Source organism: Echinops telfairi, unplaced genomic scaffold (genome assembly GCF_000313985.2).
Source record: "Echinops telfairi isolate 266 unplaced genomic scaffold, ASM31398v2 ScPeMD7_7424;HRSCAF=8462, whole genome shotgun sequence".
NCBI lineage: Eukaryota > Metazoa > Chordata > Mammalia > Afrosoricida > Tenrecidae > Echinops > Echinops telfairi.
Genome location: NW_022111324.1, coordinates 51677159 through 51692875, shown reverse-complemented (window position 1 = coordinate 51692875; position 15717 = coordinate 51677159). Strand labels below are relative to the sequence as shown.

The following is a 15717-nucleotide window of genomic DNA, read 5'->3' as shown; positions in this document are numbered from 1 at the left end:
TACGAGGGAGAGATCTGCAGGAAAAAGCCTGCTCGGCACGGGATACATCCAGGAAAACAATGTGCTCGGCCGAAGCAGGAAACGGGTTAAAGGCGGGGGTCGGAGCCGGGAAAACCTAGGGGGGGTTGGGGGGAGGGGTGGCGGTGCGGAAGGCAGCCGTCTTCTGCTCCAGCCAGGGAAGAGAGTGAATCTAAATGCCACTCCCTAAATATTTTTTGCCACCCAAGCCCTGACATCCTAGATACCGCACCCAATTCTAGGCTGGGGGGTGCCAGCGGGGTTGGGTGGTGAGGGCCACAGTCCCGATTCCTGACCCCAAGAGGTTCCCCAGGAGATCTCGCCGCAGCGAAGGCCTGGGAGGCAGCAGCGCAGAGCCAGGGCGTCTCGCTCACCCGCGTGCGGCAGCGGCGACCCTGCCTTCCCCTGGCCCCGTTCCTTCTCCTCCGAGAGGAAGAGGCTTACGCCTTCCTCCAGCCGCGGGAAGTGAGCCACCCGCTTGAGCCTCTTCCCGCGGTGGAGGAAGGGCCGCAGCGAAGAAGAGAGGCGGCGTAGTTCAAGCGGGCAGGAAACGGGAAGAAGGGGGGTGCGAGGTGGGGTCTTGAGGTTGGACGGGAGCCCAGGAATAACTGAAGCATCTGCACACGCTTTGAAGGCGGGAAAAGGCAAAGGGAGGGTTACCGGGGGTGGGGGGCAAGGCTACCGTGGACCGCGACGTCACGTGAAGCTCAAGGATGTTGGCGAGCTTGGGGACCTAGAATGGTCTTGGTGATGGCAGTGGGTGAAGCGGACTATTCAGAGAGGGGCCCCGGGACTGCGATGGGAAGAATCCCGGAAGCAGTGTGGGAAAACCCTTCCCTGCCCCTGGGTCCTAGGCTGTGTGTGGCTCGCACCGTCCGCCACGGCTTAGAGACCGGGAAAGGGGAAAGCTGATGGTTACGGGTGATGCCAACGACGGTTCCCGAAGGTGGACTGAGCCTGTCGGTGTCCAAAGGAATTGGGGAGGAGCAGGGTGCGGGCTGCGCTGCGGTAGGTGAGCCAGGGCACAGTCCCAGGCCGTGCAGAAAAGGGCTAGAGACAGGCAGTCCTGAGAAAGATTATGGGCTGTACCGGAAATTTTGGAGAGGGTCCGGAGGGGAGGGGGCCTGCGGGATTCCGGTTGGGACCCCCAAAGTGATGCAGCAGGCAGCTTCCGCTACTTCTTCTTCCCGCCCCAACCCGGGTATGTTCAATGAGCGCTTCAGCCCCGCGGCCGAGGAGAAGAAAGGACAGAGGGAAGGAGCCTTTACCTGGCTCTGATGCGACGGGTTCCAGGCCCCCGCCGGCTCCGCTTCCCCCTCAGAGCTCTCCTCCCCTCGCTTCCCCGCTACCCGCTTCTACGCAGTTCGGTCCCCTAGTCCCCAGAGGAGCCTCCGCCAACTCCGCAGGACCCCGCCGGGAAGCTGAACCCACCCCCTTACCAATCACCGCCTGCTTCCTATCGACCGATGGGGCCTGTAGCCAATTAGAGTGGCGGATCCCGAGAGGCCTGTAGTGAGGAGGCGGGGCTAGCGAAACTTGGAGGTGTGACTAGCATGATCGAGGCGGGGTCACAGGCTATGCTCCTCCCAGGGTTGTACGAACCCAAAGTGAAATAGGGTCGCCCTGAGTCGGAATCAATTGGACTGCACACACCACCACCAGCAAAAATAGAATTGATGGGTGGGGTTAAGATGGAACCAAGACCCAAGCACAAACTCTTGAGAGAAGCCACGACCAATAGGATCGGGGTAGGGAGGAGGAGCGTTGCGGAGAATTTTAGCCAATGGAGAGTAGAGACTGGAAGGGAATGTAGAATGTCTTCCAGTAAGATGGCGAAGGGCGTGCCTTGCCACTTTCACCGGGGAGGGAGTAGGGATTTGCCTAACCCTCCCAGAGTGGACCAATGAGATTGGAGGAGGGGACAGGTTTGGCCAACCAAAAAGTGGAGTTTATCTCGGCACCGTTACTGGGGCGGGGCGTACAGTTTCTACACCAATAAGATCTCGTCGGGGAAGGGCCCGCCCCCTCCCAGAATCTTCCAATGCGGGCCCTGGGCGAATTCTAGTTTTCCCAATCCGTGCGCGGCGTTGGTAATTCAAACTGACAGTGGGTCCAAAACGCCGAGAAAGCGGAAGCGGGAGCAAAATCCGGCGTGTTCAGTGACAGACTTCAGCCTGGACTGAGTCCTGAAGCGACCCCTGCCCCGTTCCACTGCCACCTCGGCGCTCTCGAGCATCCGCTCCGGAGACATCTGAGGAGACGACGGGGGTCCACGAGGGAGGGCGCCAGGGAACTGTGAGGACGTTTGCACGCGGCGGGGGCTGGGGTCGGGGCTGCGGAGGAGGATCGCCCCAGCGAAAGACGGAAAAAGAACTGAGACTCGGGGGTCGTCCGGTGGACAGAGGTGAAAAGATCTCTGAATCCCGAAAGAAGAGAAGTGGGTAGGGACGCTAAACCCGCGATCCCAGAGTGGGCGTCATGCCTGGACAGGGGACACTGTCTGAGGCAGCGCTGTGAATTAAAAGAGACTACTTGGGAAGGTTGCTGAAGGGGACGGGAGCTGGAGGAGAGAAGATCCTTCATAGTAAAACTACCTTGGCAACTTTTACCTGATTCGAATTCTCTTCCCTGAGACTTCAAAAGGAAAGCCAGATTGGCTGCTGCTTCCGGTTCCTACTCAATGTTTTTTTAACTTCTCATAGGTAGAAGCAAAAAAAAAAAGAAAAGAACTTATTTCCTTCCCAACATCGGGGCCTAAAAAAAAAAAGCCTCGAGGCCTAACAACTTGATTTTTTTGGCTTGAGTGAATTAATCTAGAAAGGGGCTTGCTGGTAATTCCCCTTTCACAATCCCCACATCTCATCCTGCCCAGGACGCCATGTCAACCAGCAGTTGTAGTTTCAAGGATCGGTGTGTGTCCATCCTGTGTTGCAAATTCTGTAAACAGGTGCTCAGCTCTAGGGGAATGAAAGCGGTTTTGCTGGCTGATACCGAAATAGACCTGTTTTCTACAGACATCCCTCCTACCAAGTAAGTCTTGCAACAGTAGCCTTTAACTACTACGTGGGGGAAAGTGCATGGCTTGGACCTCTGAGAGTCAACAAGGAGGTTATCATTTTGGTGTGTCAGCCACTCCCTACCGTCTGATGAGCCCCTTGGAGTATAACTAAGTGGGCTGACTGTCTGGACAAAGTCTGTGGTTTAGCCAAAGTGGTCAATCCTGATGTAATGGTTCTAGTTCAATTATAGTCATGTGACCGTGCATCTCTTAAATTGGATCCCTGGCGCTGTGCCCCTCCCTCTCCCCTCCCCAACCACCCCCACCATCTTAATTCACTAGACCAAGGACATGACCTCCTGGTCTCTAGCTAAATTCAGGCAAGATTTTCAGTACCATAGCCGAGGAGAGCGCATTTTTTCCTTTTGACCTGTATATTTTGCACTAAGAAACATTCCTAGTTTCCTACCATTGTTTGCTGTTGGCACGCTGAGTCGGATCCATTGTCCATCACACTCAATATTCTTTCCTCAAATATCTTTCTCCCTTTCTGATAAAGACTTAACTATGATTTTAATGAGATGAAATAGAGATGTAGCCCCCAAATAATCCTTGTCTTCCTTAAAGCCTATTTTGGTTATTAAGCCATTTGTTTGTATAACCTTTATTTAATTTTTAAAAAAAACTACTTATTTTGAGCTACCTCCCTAGGTCTTGATGCTATTAATTGAAATATATTTTGGTGGCAGTATATTTTCTGTTTGTTGTTTATTTGGTGGGGGGAGTAGGTAAGTAGAGGCCTTAAGAATGTGCTTCTTGTTTGGAAAAATTAACTGTTTTCAAAAGCTCTTTCTCGAATGGTATTTTTTTCTTTCCATAGTTAACATACACTTGTTCTACGTGACTTTCAAAATTGAAACTTTGCCATTAAATTAGCCAATATATGCCTGTGCTCCAAACTTTGGGCACAGAACCAGAGGATGCAGGCTAATAGCCATATGCCTTAAAACAAATTTCATTATAATGATTGAAGTTTAAACATTCAAAAAATATAGCCTGGTAAAACTCTAAACTCTCCCTCTCTTAAACTCTTTTCTGAATTAGTTTACATATAATTGTATCTAATGCCAGAGCCAAAGACTCTTATTTATTGCAAAAGTGCCTGGGCTGATACTTTAAGTCTGCGTGTGTTTATTTTTAGAAAAGGGCACTAGGCAATCAATCATAGAACTTACTGTTGCCAAGGTTCTATGACTTGCTGTCTAGTGATTTTTCTTTTTAGTAGCACAAGCACACACACACATACAAATTTAAAATATTAACCCCTTCATCTGTGTAATCATTTTGGTAAAAAGGCAGTCATAAGAAAGACTTGGGTAAATTTCTATAGGTCAGAGCCAGAGTCCAGAATAGAGCAGAATCAGGCCTTTTGTATTGGCTCTTCTCCTTTGTAGGGGTTATTATGGTGATGGATTGATGTGCTAAGAAGTGTGAATTAATGAACACAAAATTTTTTAAATGGGAGGCTTGTCATATGTTTATGGTAAGCTTGGAAATATTAATTGACTCATAAAATATGCTATCATCCTACTTTAGAATCTCTTTCAGCTTTGGAGATATAAAATTTGGTGCTAAATCACAAAAGTATATTTGTTATATCTCCACTTTTTCCTCTCCAGTGCAGTGGACTTCATTGGAAGATGCTACTTCACTGAAATCTGCAAATGTAAACTGAAGGACATCGCGTGTTTAAAATGGTAATGTGTGGCGGTATTTCAGATAGCCTGGGTTTAGAAGATGGATGTAGACGACAAGGCATAGAGAAGGGTTCAGTGGGCTGTAGCGAGTACTGGTTATAACCCATACAATGAACCATTAAAAAACCATTTGTTACTTAAAGCTATAAAGAAAGAGTCTTTTGATGCTTGGCATTTATATGTGATTTTACAGTTTTTCAAAGTGGATGCACAAATACCTGCTTTAGTTTTTGGAGCAAGGCAGAATAGTTTAGACTCTATTTACATGCCTGAAGATCAGGTTTGAATCCTGGCCCTACTTTTATCCTGTATATCTTCTCTTTAAAAAAAATAAATAAATGAAATTATTCTTAAGATGGCTTAAACCTCTCAACTCCTAAGCCCCTGTTTCCTGATTTCTTGCATTCTCACGAGTTGTTCTGAAGATCATATGAATCATGAATGTTAAAAGGCTTGATAAATTGTAAATTCCAATATAGATGCCAACTAGTGTTATCTTTATTTTGGTATCATACTTTGAGAGGTAGATCAACTGAGTGTATTATTCCCATTTTTAAAAGACAAAAAGTTTAAATGTTTTCACTTAAATAGCATTTAGATTACAATTATAATGCTAGACATTTAAATTTAAATTAGCAAACACTTCTTAGGTGCTAAAAAATATCTAATTTCATCATATTCATTCATGATACATTTATATCAACCACCTACCACATGCTAGTCACTATTATAGAAGCTGGAAACAAAGCAGTAAATGACAAAGCCCCTAGCCTTCACTCATGTACTCTAGTGAGAAGCCAATCGATCAATAAGATATTTCAATAAATTAGATATTTAATTTGAAGGGAAGTGCTCTGCAGGAAATAATAATAAATTACAGGAAATAATGAAGGTTAGGCAGGGCAGTCTCGTGAAGCAGAAACAGTGGGTGGAGTTGAGAGCCCGAGGATGGGAAAAGGTAGACACAGAATATTCTGCGAACACTGATGACTCCAAACTCAGGGCCGTCGAGTCAAGTCCAAGTCCACTCACAGCAGCCCTTTAGGGAAAGTAGAACTGCCCCTTTGGATTTCTAAGATGGTGACTCTTTACAAAAATAGAAAGCCTCGTGTTTCTCCCACAGAGCAGCTGGTGGATTTGAACTGCTGGTCTTGTGGGTAGCAGCCCAAAAGTGTAACCCACTATGCCAACAGGGTTCCTTATTCTAAGCAAATGCAAAGAACCCAAGGGTTCAAAAGACAGGGCCAATGTGTCTGAGACACTGTAAGCCTGCAGGCAGGCAGTCGTCTGAACAGGCCAGAGAAGTTAAGAGAGCCTCAGGTAATCTTGAAGAGCATTGCCTATACAGGCGCAGTAAATGTAATGTAAAATTGTCTAGTAGTCACATTTTAAAAGCATCCTAACAGTTTTGTTGACACATAATTCATATATAGTTCAATTTTTAAAACATTCATCATCACAATTTTAGAATATTTTCTTCTTGTACTCATTAGCTACCCATTTCCCGCCAACCACCCCTGCCATAACCCCAAGAAACTACTAATCTAGTTTCTCTACTTGCCACATTTTTTAAAAAGAAAACTAAAAAAATAAAATTTAACCACCTGTATTTTATTTAGCCCCAAACAGGTTTCCCCCGTTATCCAAAAGAACAACCCTATGAAAGCACTCATTAGCCAAAATGACGAAAAGCGAGGATTCAGGTGCCATTGATTTATATGGGAGTTGTCTGGAGCATTTCCGGACCCCAAATCCAGCCTACGAAATCACACCAAGTAGCACACGAAACCTAAAGTGACCCGAACATGCCCTGCCCACAGACAAGGTTCAAAGCTAAGGGCAGGTTGATGCTGAGCTGTTCCTGTGAAAGGCGCTTGGCCACGCCTCCTCCCCTCCCGCGGTGCGCCCTGGCTTGACCAGCTGGCTGCAAAACAAACGGGGAAGCTAGTTTTGCTTCTCTCCTTTTTCCGTAACAGCAATATTGCTCAGATTTCTCGGCGGTTAGCGGGAACACAGCCGCTGGTTTAAATCTTTCGGGAAAGTGAAGTGACAGGAAACTACATTTCAAGGAGTAGGGGATACCTGTATAGCCCCAAATATTATTTCAACGTGTAACTAACAGGAATATTGTTAATGGGATCTTTTACATTCTTCGTGTTGTTCTTGGTCTTTGCGATCTGGTGCATGTTTTACACTTACACTACTCGTTCATCTCAGTTTAAACTACCCAGCGTTTCAAATGCTCTTGCAGCCACGTTTGACCAGTGGCCAGATTTAGGCAGTGCAGACCAAGACCTTAGTAGGGTATTTGTTTTTTGGTTTGGGCCAAAGGGAAGCCATTAAAGGGAGCCAAATGTGCTAATGTGTCACACACTGGAATGTTAGCTCCCTGAGAGCTAGAGTTTGGTTTTGTCCACTGTTCTACCCTCACAAAGGAGACTGGTGGTGCAATGCTTGAGTGCACGATCAACCTGATTGAGTTCTGGAACCCACCAGCTGTTTCATGGCAGAAAGATGATACAGTCTATTTCCATGAAGCTGGACGGCCTTGGAAAGCCCCTGGGGCAGTTCTGTGCTGGCCAACAGGGCCGTGCTGCTGACAGCACTTGGCTTGGGTTTCTTGTAGTTGTTGTTTTCCTAACGCCGAGAACAGTGCCTGGCACGTAGTAGATGCTCAATAAACATGATTTGGGCGAATGAGTAAGTGAAAGACGAAATGAAAGTAGCTTGTCATGAAAGCCATATGATTCAGGCTTGCAATATAGTTCTTTACAAATAATGGTTAGTCCCAATCCAAGAACAACTTTTCTTTTCATTTGTCCTTCAAACGGGTTAGGCTTATAGAACATATTTCAGGTGGGCCGGTACCTTTCATTGTATTGTTTAGGGCTTCGCAAAAATGACTGACTCCCACAGCTTACAGGGTGGGACCAAGCTATAACAAGAATTTTTGCAACTCAAGGTATAAGCCATTTATGTTGCTATTAAAACAAAAAGAAGAAGAAAGCACGAATTAAAATGTCCCCTGGATGTTCGTGCTGTTTAATATGGGACCAGATAGTAGAAGAAGCTATGAAAGAGTGAAGAACTTATAATCCACTGGCTCATACTGAAGACCTAAACACTTTTGCAACTTTCTCTGAAGGCCGTGAATTTGCTTGCTGTCTGAATTTCTGCAAAAACACTGAAACTAAAATTAGAGCCTCCAGCCTGTGTTCCGTTTGCAGGGACTCGTGCTGTCTTCCTACTCGTCCATCTGCTGGAACATTTTTTAGGTGCTGACATGGACCTAGACGATTATAGGAACTCAACTTGCCAGTGGCCTGGACAGCAAAAATCTTTTACCTATAAGTCTATAGGTAACTATAAGTCTATAGGCTTAGTTAATACATTTTGTCCGCACACCAAATCCATGTTGGGTGCTTTCCAGAACAAATCACACCCTAATGGCATCCAGAACCTAGCTTCTGAAGGGAAACTGCGTAAACGAAGGTGGCAGTATTTTTTTTTTCACAGAAAGGCTATCTCCCCCCATTTGATGGTAAAACTGAAACCGTTAATTTTAACAGAGTAGTTCCTATCCCAAAGACCCCAGCTATAGAACTCGTTAGGAGAGAATAAGTTCTAAATTATATGGATGATCTAATTACATTAGCACATAAAAATGTTTATATGGCTAAGTATTGTATGGCATCTAATAGCATTTACTTTCTTTTTGAAGTGGGAACATTGTAGGTTATCACGTGATTGTTCCATGTAGTTCCTGCCTTCTCTCCTGTAACAACGGACACTTCTGGATGTTTCACAGTCAGGCAGTGCTTGGTGTGCACAGACTAGACCCCACAGGTAAGGAACGGTGGGTGTAGACTTTCCTCTAGCATTTCTCTGCAGTATACCTGGGGGAAGTTGCAGGGCACTCTCTTTCTGGCAGGCGGATCAATTAAAGTAAAACTTCAATGACACCCTCTCGCCCCCTACTCACCTACACGTATATTCTCTTTTTAAGACAATTAGCCAAAAAGAATTGTCATATCTGGGTTTATCACTATACTTAAGAGCTCAAACTTGGCTGGAATTCTTGGTCTGTTTTACATAGTTGTCTTAATTGTTTTAAACTGCTATGTTAAAAGAGATTCTCACTCCAGAGAATTTAATTTGTGTGTGTGTGTGTGTGTGTGTGTGTGTGGTGTGTGACAGTGAGAGGGGCAGGGGTGAGAGGTGGCAACAGAGGAGGAGAACTATCTAGTTTCTGCATTGTGTGATGTTGCCGGCATTTTAGCACCTGTGCTCATCATTTATTATAGAGTTATAGCCAAGGGAAACATTTAACAACCATATGTTAACACTAATTATTTATTCTTAAGAAAGGACACTGCTAATCCTTAAAAGATATTTACATAATGTGTCTTGTGTTGCTTGGAGCCCCATCATAGGACACCGTTTCTCACTGTCTATATTTAGAATTTTGGACATATCCTCTGAACATGCTATCAGGAAAGACCCGTCCTGCTTGAGAAAGTAGAGGGATGATGACAAAGAGGAAGACCGGCGACAAGATGGGTTGACACAGTGGCTGCACCAATGGGCTCCCACATCAGGATGTGTGGGAGGATGACACAGGACCCGGTGGTGTATGGTTCTGTTCGGTTTAAGGCTGCTATGAGTCAGCACCTCCCAGCAACAGTGATGTTTACTTGTTTACACAACAGACCAAGTTGACTTTAAAGAACTTGACTATCAAAGGCACAAATGCTCTCAGACTCCTGGGTGCATGTTTTGGTTGTCTCTGGAACTTAAAGTATATTCCCTTTTTTTAAAGCATGATTTGCCTTCACAGACCCTAAGAATTGTGCGCTAAGTTGTCAGGGTCTTTAAACCCTTCCAACTATGCTTAGGTGTTTATAGTCTCTGATTTTTTATTTTTTTCTTATCACCTGGGATTCAACTGTGGCTCTCACCCCCTCATTTGGGGTCTTAATTTAAGACTACTATGTTTAAAAAACAGCAAACAAACTCCCTGCCAGGGAGTCAGTGCTGACTCAAACTGACCCTGTGCATTTCTGCGACCGTGCCTGTCGACAGGAGTGGGAAGCCCAGTCCTCTCCCGCAGAACTGCTGTGGTTTCCAGCCGCCGACCGTGGGGACTGCAGCCCAACGTGAAGCCAGGACACCACCAGGAAGAAGGCCGTTTCAAGCTAGCGCATACTGGAACGCTGCTACTACTAATTTAGTTTCACATTTGCTTTGCTCAGAGGACACATGAAGGGAAGTTTCTGCTTTGAGGCTGTTTTTCCTGCTGTATGGCATTCAAAACACAGAGTGGGGATTTTTCCATTTTTATTTACTTTTAATACTGGTCAATTTTTCAGAGATAAAAGCCCAGCATCCTTCCATTCACACTGATGCTAATCCATGAGAAACAGATGGACCGCAAGGCTTTCTTCCTCCCCTCAGAACACCGAAAGGAAGGTGCTGCTTCTGTCAGATCCAATCTTGTCGCTTGTTTTTTCCTTGTCGTTTATTTTTTGTCCTTTAAACCGATTGTGCTGAGCGGCATCATGGCTCTGGATATCGGCTCCCAGAATATCAAACGTCTCCTTTGTAACCCTGATATTGTGGGGTAAAGCAAGACTGTAGCTTTTCGAGATAAAGGAGAGTTTCTGATAGCGTTGGGACTGCCCTCACGACACCTGACTCCACAGCATCAAAGGGATGCAGACACAAGTTGTCTAAAACTAGCATGTTTAGGCTGCAAAGGGCCCGTGAGCTTTGTATTCTAGGCTAGCCTCCACTTTTAGACTTGCTTTCCAGAAGTCCTCTCTGAGGTGATGTGTGGGAAATTTCCACTCTAGTGCCTTCAAGGGCAAAGTGGCTTCGACTCCACCTTTGCCTTCCGGGGTTCCCATTTTCCTATATTTTGGCTTAATTATTTCTTATTCTCCTGTCCTGCTTATACATTGTGCTGCTAACTGCCAGGCCAGCAGTGTGAACCTGCCAGCTCCTCCTCAGGAGGAGGACAGGAGCAGTTCCCGTCTCGGAAACCCACGGGGACAGTTCTACCCTGCCCACAGGGTGCCTGTGAGTTGGCATCACCTCGATGGCAGAGAGTGGGGTCTGCTTTGGTTTGCTTTTAGTCTGTCAGCTCTTCAGTATCTTATTACCAGAAGCACAACAAGCAAGGGGGTGGGGGGGTGAGGGTGAGGGACAGGACAGGACTTAGCTAAAAGTGGGGGTTTTTTTAGGTCTGAACCCATCTAAATACATAAAACTTTATGGAAAATGATATAATAAAACTCTGTGTCCTCAGTAACATCAGCTAGCTGCTAACTCTGCCTGCTAAAATCCCAGCATCCTCTCAGCAGAAAGGCACAGGGAGTGGATTCCACTGTCTGAACACATCTTGGCACGTGTCTCCCTGGGCATCTGTTCAGACTGGGCAGTTAGAGGAAAGGATAAGGGATGGTTATCTTGGCCCACTGTTTTTATCCACTCACTGAGGAAAACTTCACCGAGAGAAAAGGAATGCGCACAGGCAAACCTCAAAACCCAAATACTGAGTGATAAAAGCAAATTGGAAATGATACACCCAGTCTGAAAAATATCATTTTGTAGAAAAAAACATGTAAATATACAAACTATCAATCTGTGTATAGACGACCTGTGATGGCACATGTTTGCAGTGAAAACGTCCATAATACACAAAGGCAAGTCGGGGGGAAAAAGAAGTATTGCTGCAAGTCACCAAACCTCTGGTAAGCGTAGATACGGCAATGGACGCTGTTGTTTCTCAACAGCCCCTGCACCGAGGTCTTTGTTCCCGCTCGGACCCATTTGCACCACACCCACGCGGCTCCCTTCACACTCCCTGTCACGGTGCTTTGAGTTCAGGGAACAGAAAAGAGACGGAAAGGCAAGATGCGGGCAGTAGGGCAGATGAGGCAAGGTGTCCCAATAGCATTCTTGTACAACAGCGCTAGACGAATGAGTACTCTGATGGGGGAAAATTCCTCCTCGTGTAACTGTCCTGGCCTTTGTCTCACCAGTGCAGTTTCCCCGTACTCATCCTGTGTCCTTGGAGAAAATCTATCCAGATGACCCCTGGGGGTCCCAGAAAGTGGTCACTGTAGCCTTCTGAGCTGACCTCTCTGCCTTGCACTTCACTAGTCTAGCAGAATCCCTTAGAGTTTGGGTTCACTTTTGTTCTGAAGGCACCCTGCTGAGACCAAGGCAAGTGTGCTACCGAGAGCCTGTCTGCCACCATCCACGGATCACACAGACACGTTCCAACGCGTGTGTATGAATCGGAACCTTCATTGTGAGGCGTTTGACTTGTCCTCATGCTAGTAATGGTAGAAACTGGATTCAAACCAATCTCTAGACCCTGACTTCTCCATCCCACATGTTGTTGTTAGCTCAGTGTGTGTGGAGGGGAGCCATTGTCGCTGAGCCATCCCTCCCCGGGCCCACACTGACAACTGGACAGCTGTCCTTACCGAATGTCCCTGGCTTTCCTAGAGGTCAGTTACTAATGGGGTCACTTTCAGTTTAGTGCTTTCAAGGTGTAGCATTGTCCTCACATGTGCCTGCCATAAGCCATCTCCTAATCCTCTACTATATGTTGGTTTGGTACTATTTATCTCTGGTGGGCTCTTCATTATGAAATAGAAATGTCCTTCCTCAATAGGAGCGTAGATTGCTATTCGTTTATTATATCGAATAATATATATGCTATATGCTACAATATAGGAGACCTAGAGGCGTGATTACGCACTGGGCTGCTAACTGAAAGGTCAGCAGTTCCAAACCACTCGCGGGAGAAAGATGGGGCTTTCTACCCCCATAAAGAATTATAGTGTCTGAAACCCACAGCAAAGGTTCTCCCCTGTCCTGTAGAGTCGCTGTGAGCTAACATCGACCCCATGGCAATGAGGGAGGGCCACGACAGAATCCTGAAGCTTACAACTCTATTTTCCTTTATTCTAGCTCTTAGCCTACTCCCTACCTGCCCCCCTCAGCCTCCATTTCAAATAAACTCTTGCTTGTTGTTTTTTATCATTTTATTGGGGGCTTGTAAAGCTCTTATAGCCTTCTGTACATCAATGGTATCAAGCATATTTGTACATATGTTGCCATCATCATTTTCTAAATATTTATTTTCTATTTGAGTCCTTGGTATCAGATCCTCTTTTTTCCCTCCCCCCCCCCCCAACCGTGGTTGTTTCAATTTTTTTAAAAAGGTACTTGATTGCTTCCATGTTTATTGAGGAAATGAGAAGACTTACTCCAGTTCATGCCCTGTACCCTCCTCCAGAAGCACTTGATCTACAAGCGCTCCAGTCTTAAAGATCATGAAAACATACTAGAAAAGTATCACTACAGAGATTATACCACAAAGTAGGAGATAATAAATAGACCAATCATTTGAGGTTCTAAGATTTTAGAATTTAACTCTTTGCTTCAAATAATTTAAAGGAGTTTTAATGTCCTCGATGAACTTAGATATAATTAGATAAATGTAGTTGTGATAAGTTCTTAAAGGCTTTTCTTAGTTGCTAACAACTATGGCTTAGTCTAAGAGTGTTAATAACAATTTTGTACTCATGTTCTGCGTTGCAACTGTAGCCAGCATTAAATCATTTTATGGTTAATTTATTTGTAATTTGTAGGTGTCAATGTCCTGCTTTGGGGCAACTTGCCGGAGATAGAAGAGACTGCGGATGGAGATGTGCTAGATCTGTCGGAAGAAGAGTGCATTAGATGAAGGGACTTATGAAGCACGTGGTGGTCAAAGTTCTCCTTCTTTAAAACACATCTTGATGGATGAGCTTTAGAATTGTTCATAAGGATTTACCAGTGATGTTTTTTAAAAGAAAACTGGGACATTGGTTGATTTATTTATTTGCTGTCTCCAAATTATTACCTCTGTTCATTTGAGCCAATGTAATTGTTGTCTTCTTCTACATCTGTTTTTTTCTTCCCCTCCTTGTCCATCGTTGAAGTGTGTTCTGAAATTCAGATCGAAGACTATTTTATATGTCAACTGGCTACCTCCTAATCTGAGAGCGTTTTCCTTTACAACTTGATATCAGAGACTTCCTGTTCATTTTATATTCCTGTATAAGGAAGCACTAGTATTCACACATATAGCAAGCCCTGTAGATCAAGCTGAACTGAATATTAATAAGGGATTTTTTTTAAACTCGGGCTGTTAGGTTCCCATGGATACTGTTGTCATGTTATATTGGTGAGTCCTTATATATGGAACAAAACTTGGTGAATCAGCAAATAGACTGTATCAAAACTTTCAAATGCACCAAGGGAGCCTCTTAATCCTCCTGCACAATCTTAGGTCAGAAATTAGCAATATGTACTGTGTATCCAGATTATTTATTTACAGCCTTCTAAAACCGTTACAGACATTGTGTTATGAAACCTCTGTCTTTATTTTTTTTTAATTTTATTTAATCGTTTTCTTGGGGCTCATACAATTCATCACAATACATAGATCAATTGTGTAAAGCACACCTATACATTTGTTGCCCTCATCATTCCCAAAATTGGAACCTCTGTCTTTAAATTGTCCTGTTCCCATGGACCTTCTCTGTTAATAACATTCTAGATGAGTAGCCCCAGTCTCGTCCCTGAAATAGAAAAAGAATTAAATGGTTTGCTTGCTCTGTTGTATGTTAGAGTTTTGTGATTTTGTTTTGTTTTGAAGTTGCATTCAGAAGCTCACAGGAATTGTAAAACTAGGATGATGTTGGGTTCTGGTTATTGGTACAGCTAAAATTAATACATCTCCTTAGCTAATATGGCAACTATAGGCATTTTGTCAATAATGATACCAAAGCAGACCGAGTTATGTTTTATTAATAAAGTTTGGTCTAAAAGGTATCTGTCTTCCTGTAATTTTTATTGTGCCCATTTTCCTTACTTAATAATGGAAAGCTAGTAAAATGTAGACATAAGAGTTATCATTGCTGTGTATTTATGAAGTGCCAAGAGGAGCGCTGGTGGCGTAGTGGTCATGAGTTGGGCTGCTAACAGCAAGGCCAGCAGTTCAAAACCACCAGCTGCTCCAGTGGAGAAACAGAGGGCTCTCTACTCCCTTAAAGAGCAGGAATCTCAGAACCCACAGGGGCAGTTTTCCCCTGTCCTATAGGGTTGCTGTGAGTCAGCATCGACTCCATGACAGTGAGTTTTTTGGTTTACCATATGCCAGACAGCATTCTAAGTGCCATATACATTGAACTCACTCATTCCAGACAATAGACCTATCTGGAGTTGGTACCCTTTTTAACTGATAAAACAGCTGAGACTTAGAGCTAAGTAACTGATCTGAAGTCACCCACCTGGTAAGAGGTGTGGCCAGATTAAAACTCTTGACTCACTCCAAGGCTTCTGCTTTTTAACCTTTATCCGGACCTTTATCTGAGCCTGACCACCTCAGAACATGAAATCAGCTATGCTTTTATGTAGCCAGGATACCTGCTGGATAACTCATTGTTCTGTACAGTAAATGAAGGTATACGTGACTGACTGATTTCCAGATTGAACAATCTCTCACTGGATCTCAGGGTAAAAGTGGCCTAAGCGAAAAAGGAGGAGGCTTCAACGAGATGGGTAGACACAGTGGCTGCACCAAAGGGCTCGGGCATAGGAGCAATGGTGAGGCTGGTGCAGGACCGGGCAGCTGTTTCATTCTGTTTGCACAGGGTCGCTATGGGTCTGTGTCAGCTTGAAGGTGTCCATCAATAACAAGATCAAAGGTGCTACAGGAAATAAGTGTTACTAGGACCCAGAAAACTTCTTCCAGCCTTTTACACTGGCCAACAACACTGACAGCAGGTCTCAAAAGAACCTAAAAAGAAAAAAGGAACAATTTGGTTTTAGAGTCAATTACGTTTCTTTAACTTCCCTGAAATACTTTCTGGATCACAGCAG

At 44.8% G+C, this 15717-nt stretch overlaps 2 protein-coding genes across 8 annotated transcripts in view; one reads left to right on the top strand and one right to left on the bottom strand.

Moving 5' to 3' along the window:
• The window catches only part of SRGAP2 (SLIT-ROBO Rho GTPase activating protein 2), a 277777-nt gene extending 276405 nt beyond the window's left edge, over nucleotides 1-1372 (bottom strand). For all 7 annotated transcript variants that reach the window (XM_030887788.2, XM_004699842.3, XM_045298319.1 and 4 more), the window contains exon 1: nucleotides 1287-1372. The gene's annotated coding sequence lies outside the window, so the exon portion shown is untranslated. The remainder of the gene's footprint in view (nucleotides 1-1286) is intronic.
• Nucleotides 1373-2792: 1420 nt separating this feature from the next.
• On the top strand, nucleotides 2793-14242 carry FAM72A (family with sequence similarity 72 member A). The gene is made up of 4 exons (XM_030887799.2): nucleotides 2793-3048; nucleotides 4696-4773; nucleotides 8495-8619; nucleotides 13440-14242. The coding sequence occupies exons 1-4, from the start codon at nucleotides 2897-2899 to the stop codon at nucleotides 13532-13534; spliced, it is 450 nt and encodes a 149-aa protein (XP_030743659.1). The 5' UTR covers nucleotides 2793-2896; the 3' UTR covers nucleotides 13535-14242.
• Nucleotides 14243-15717: the final 1475 nt, after the last annotated feature.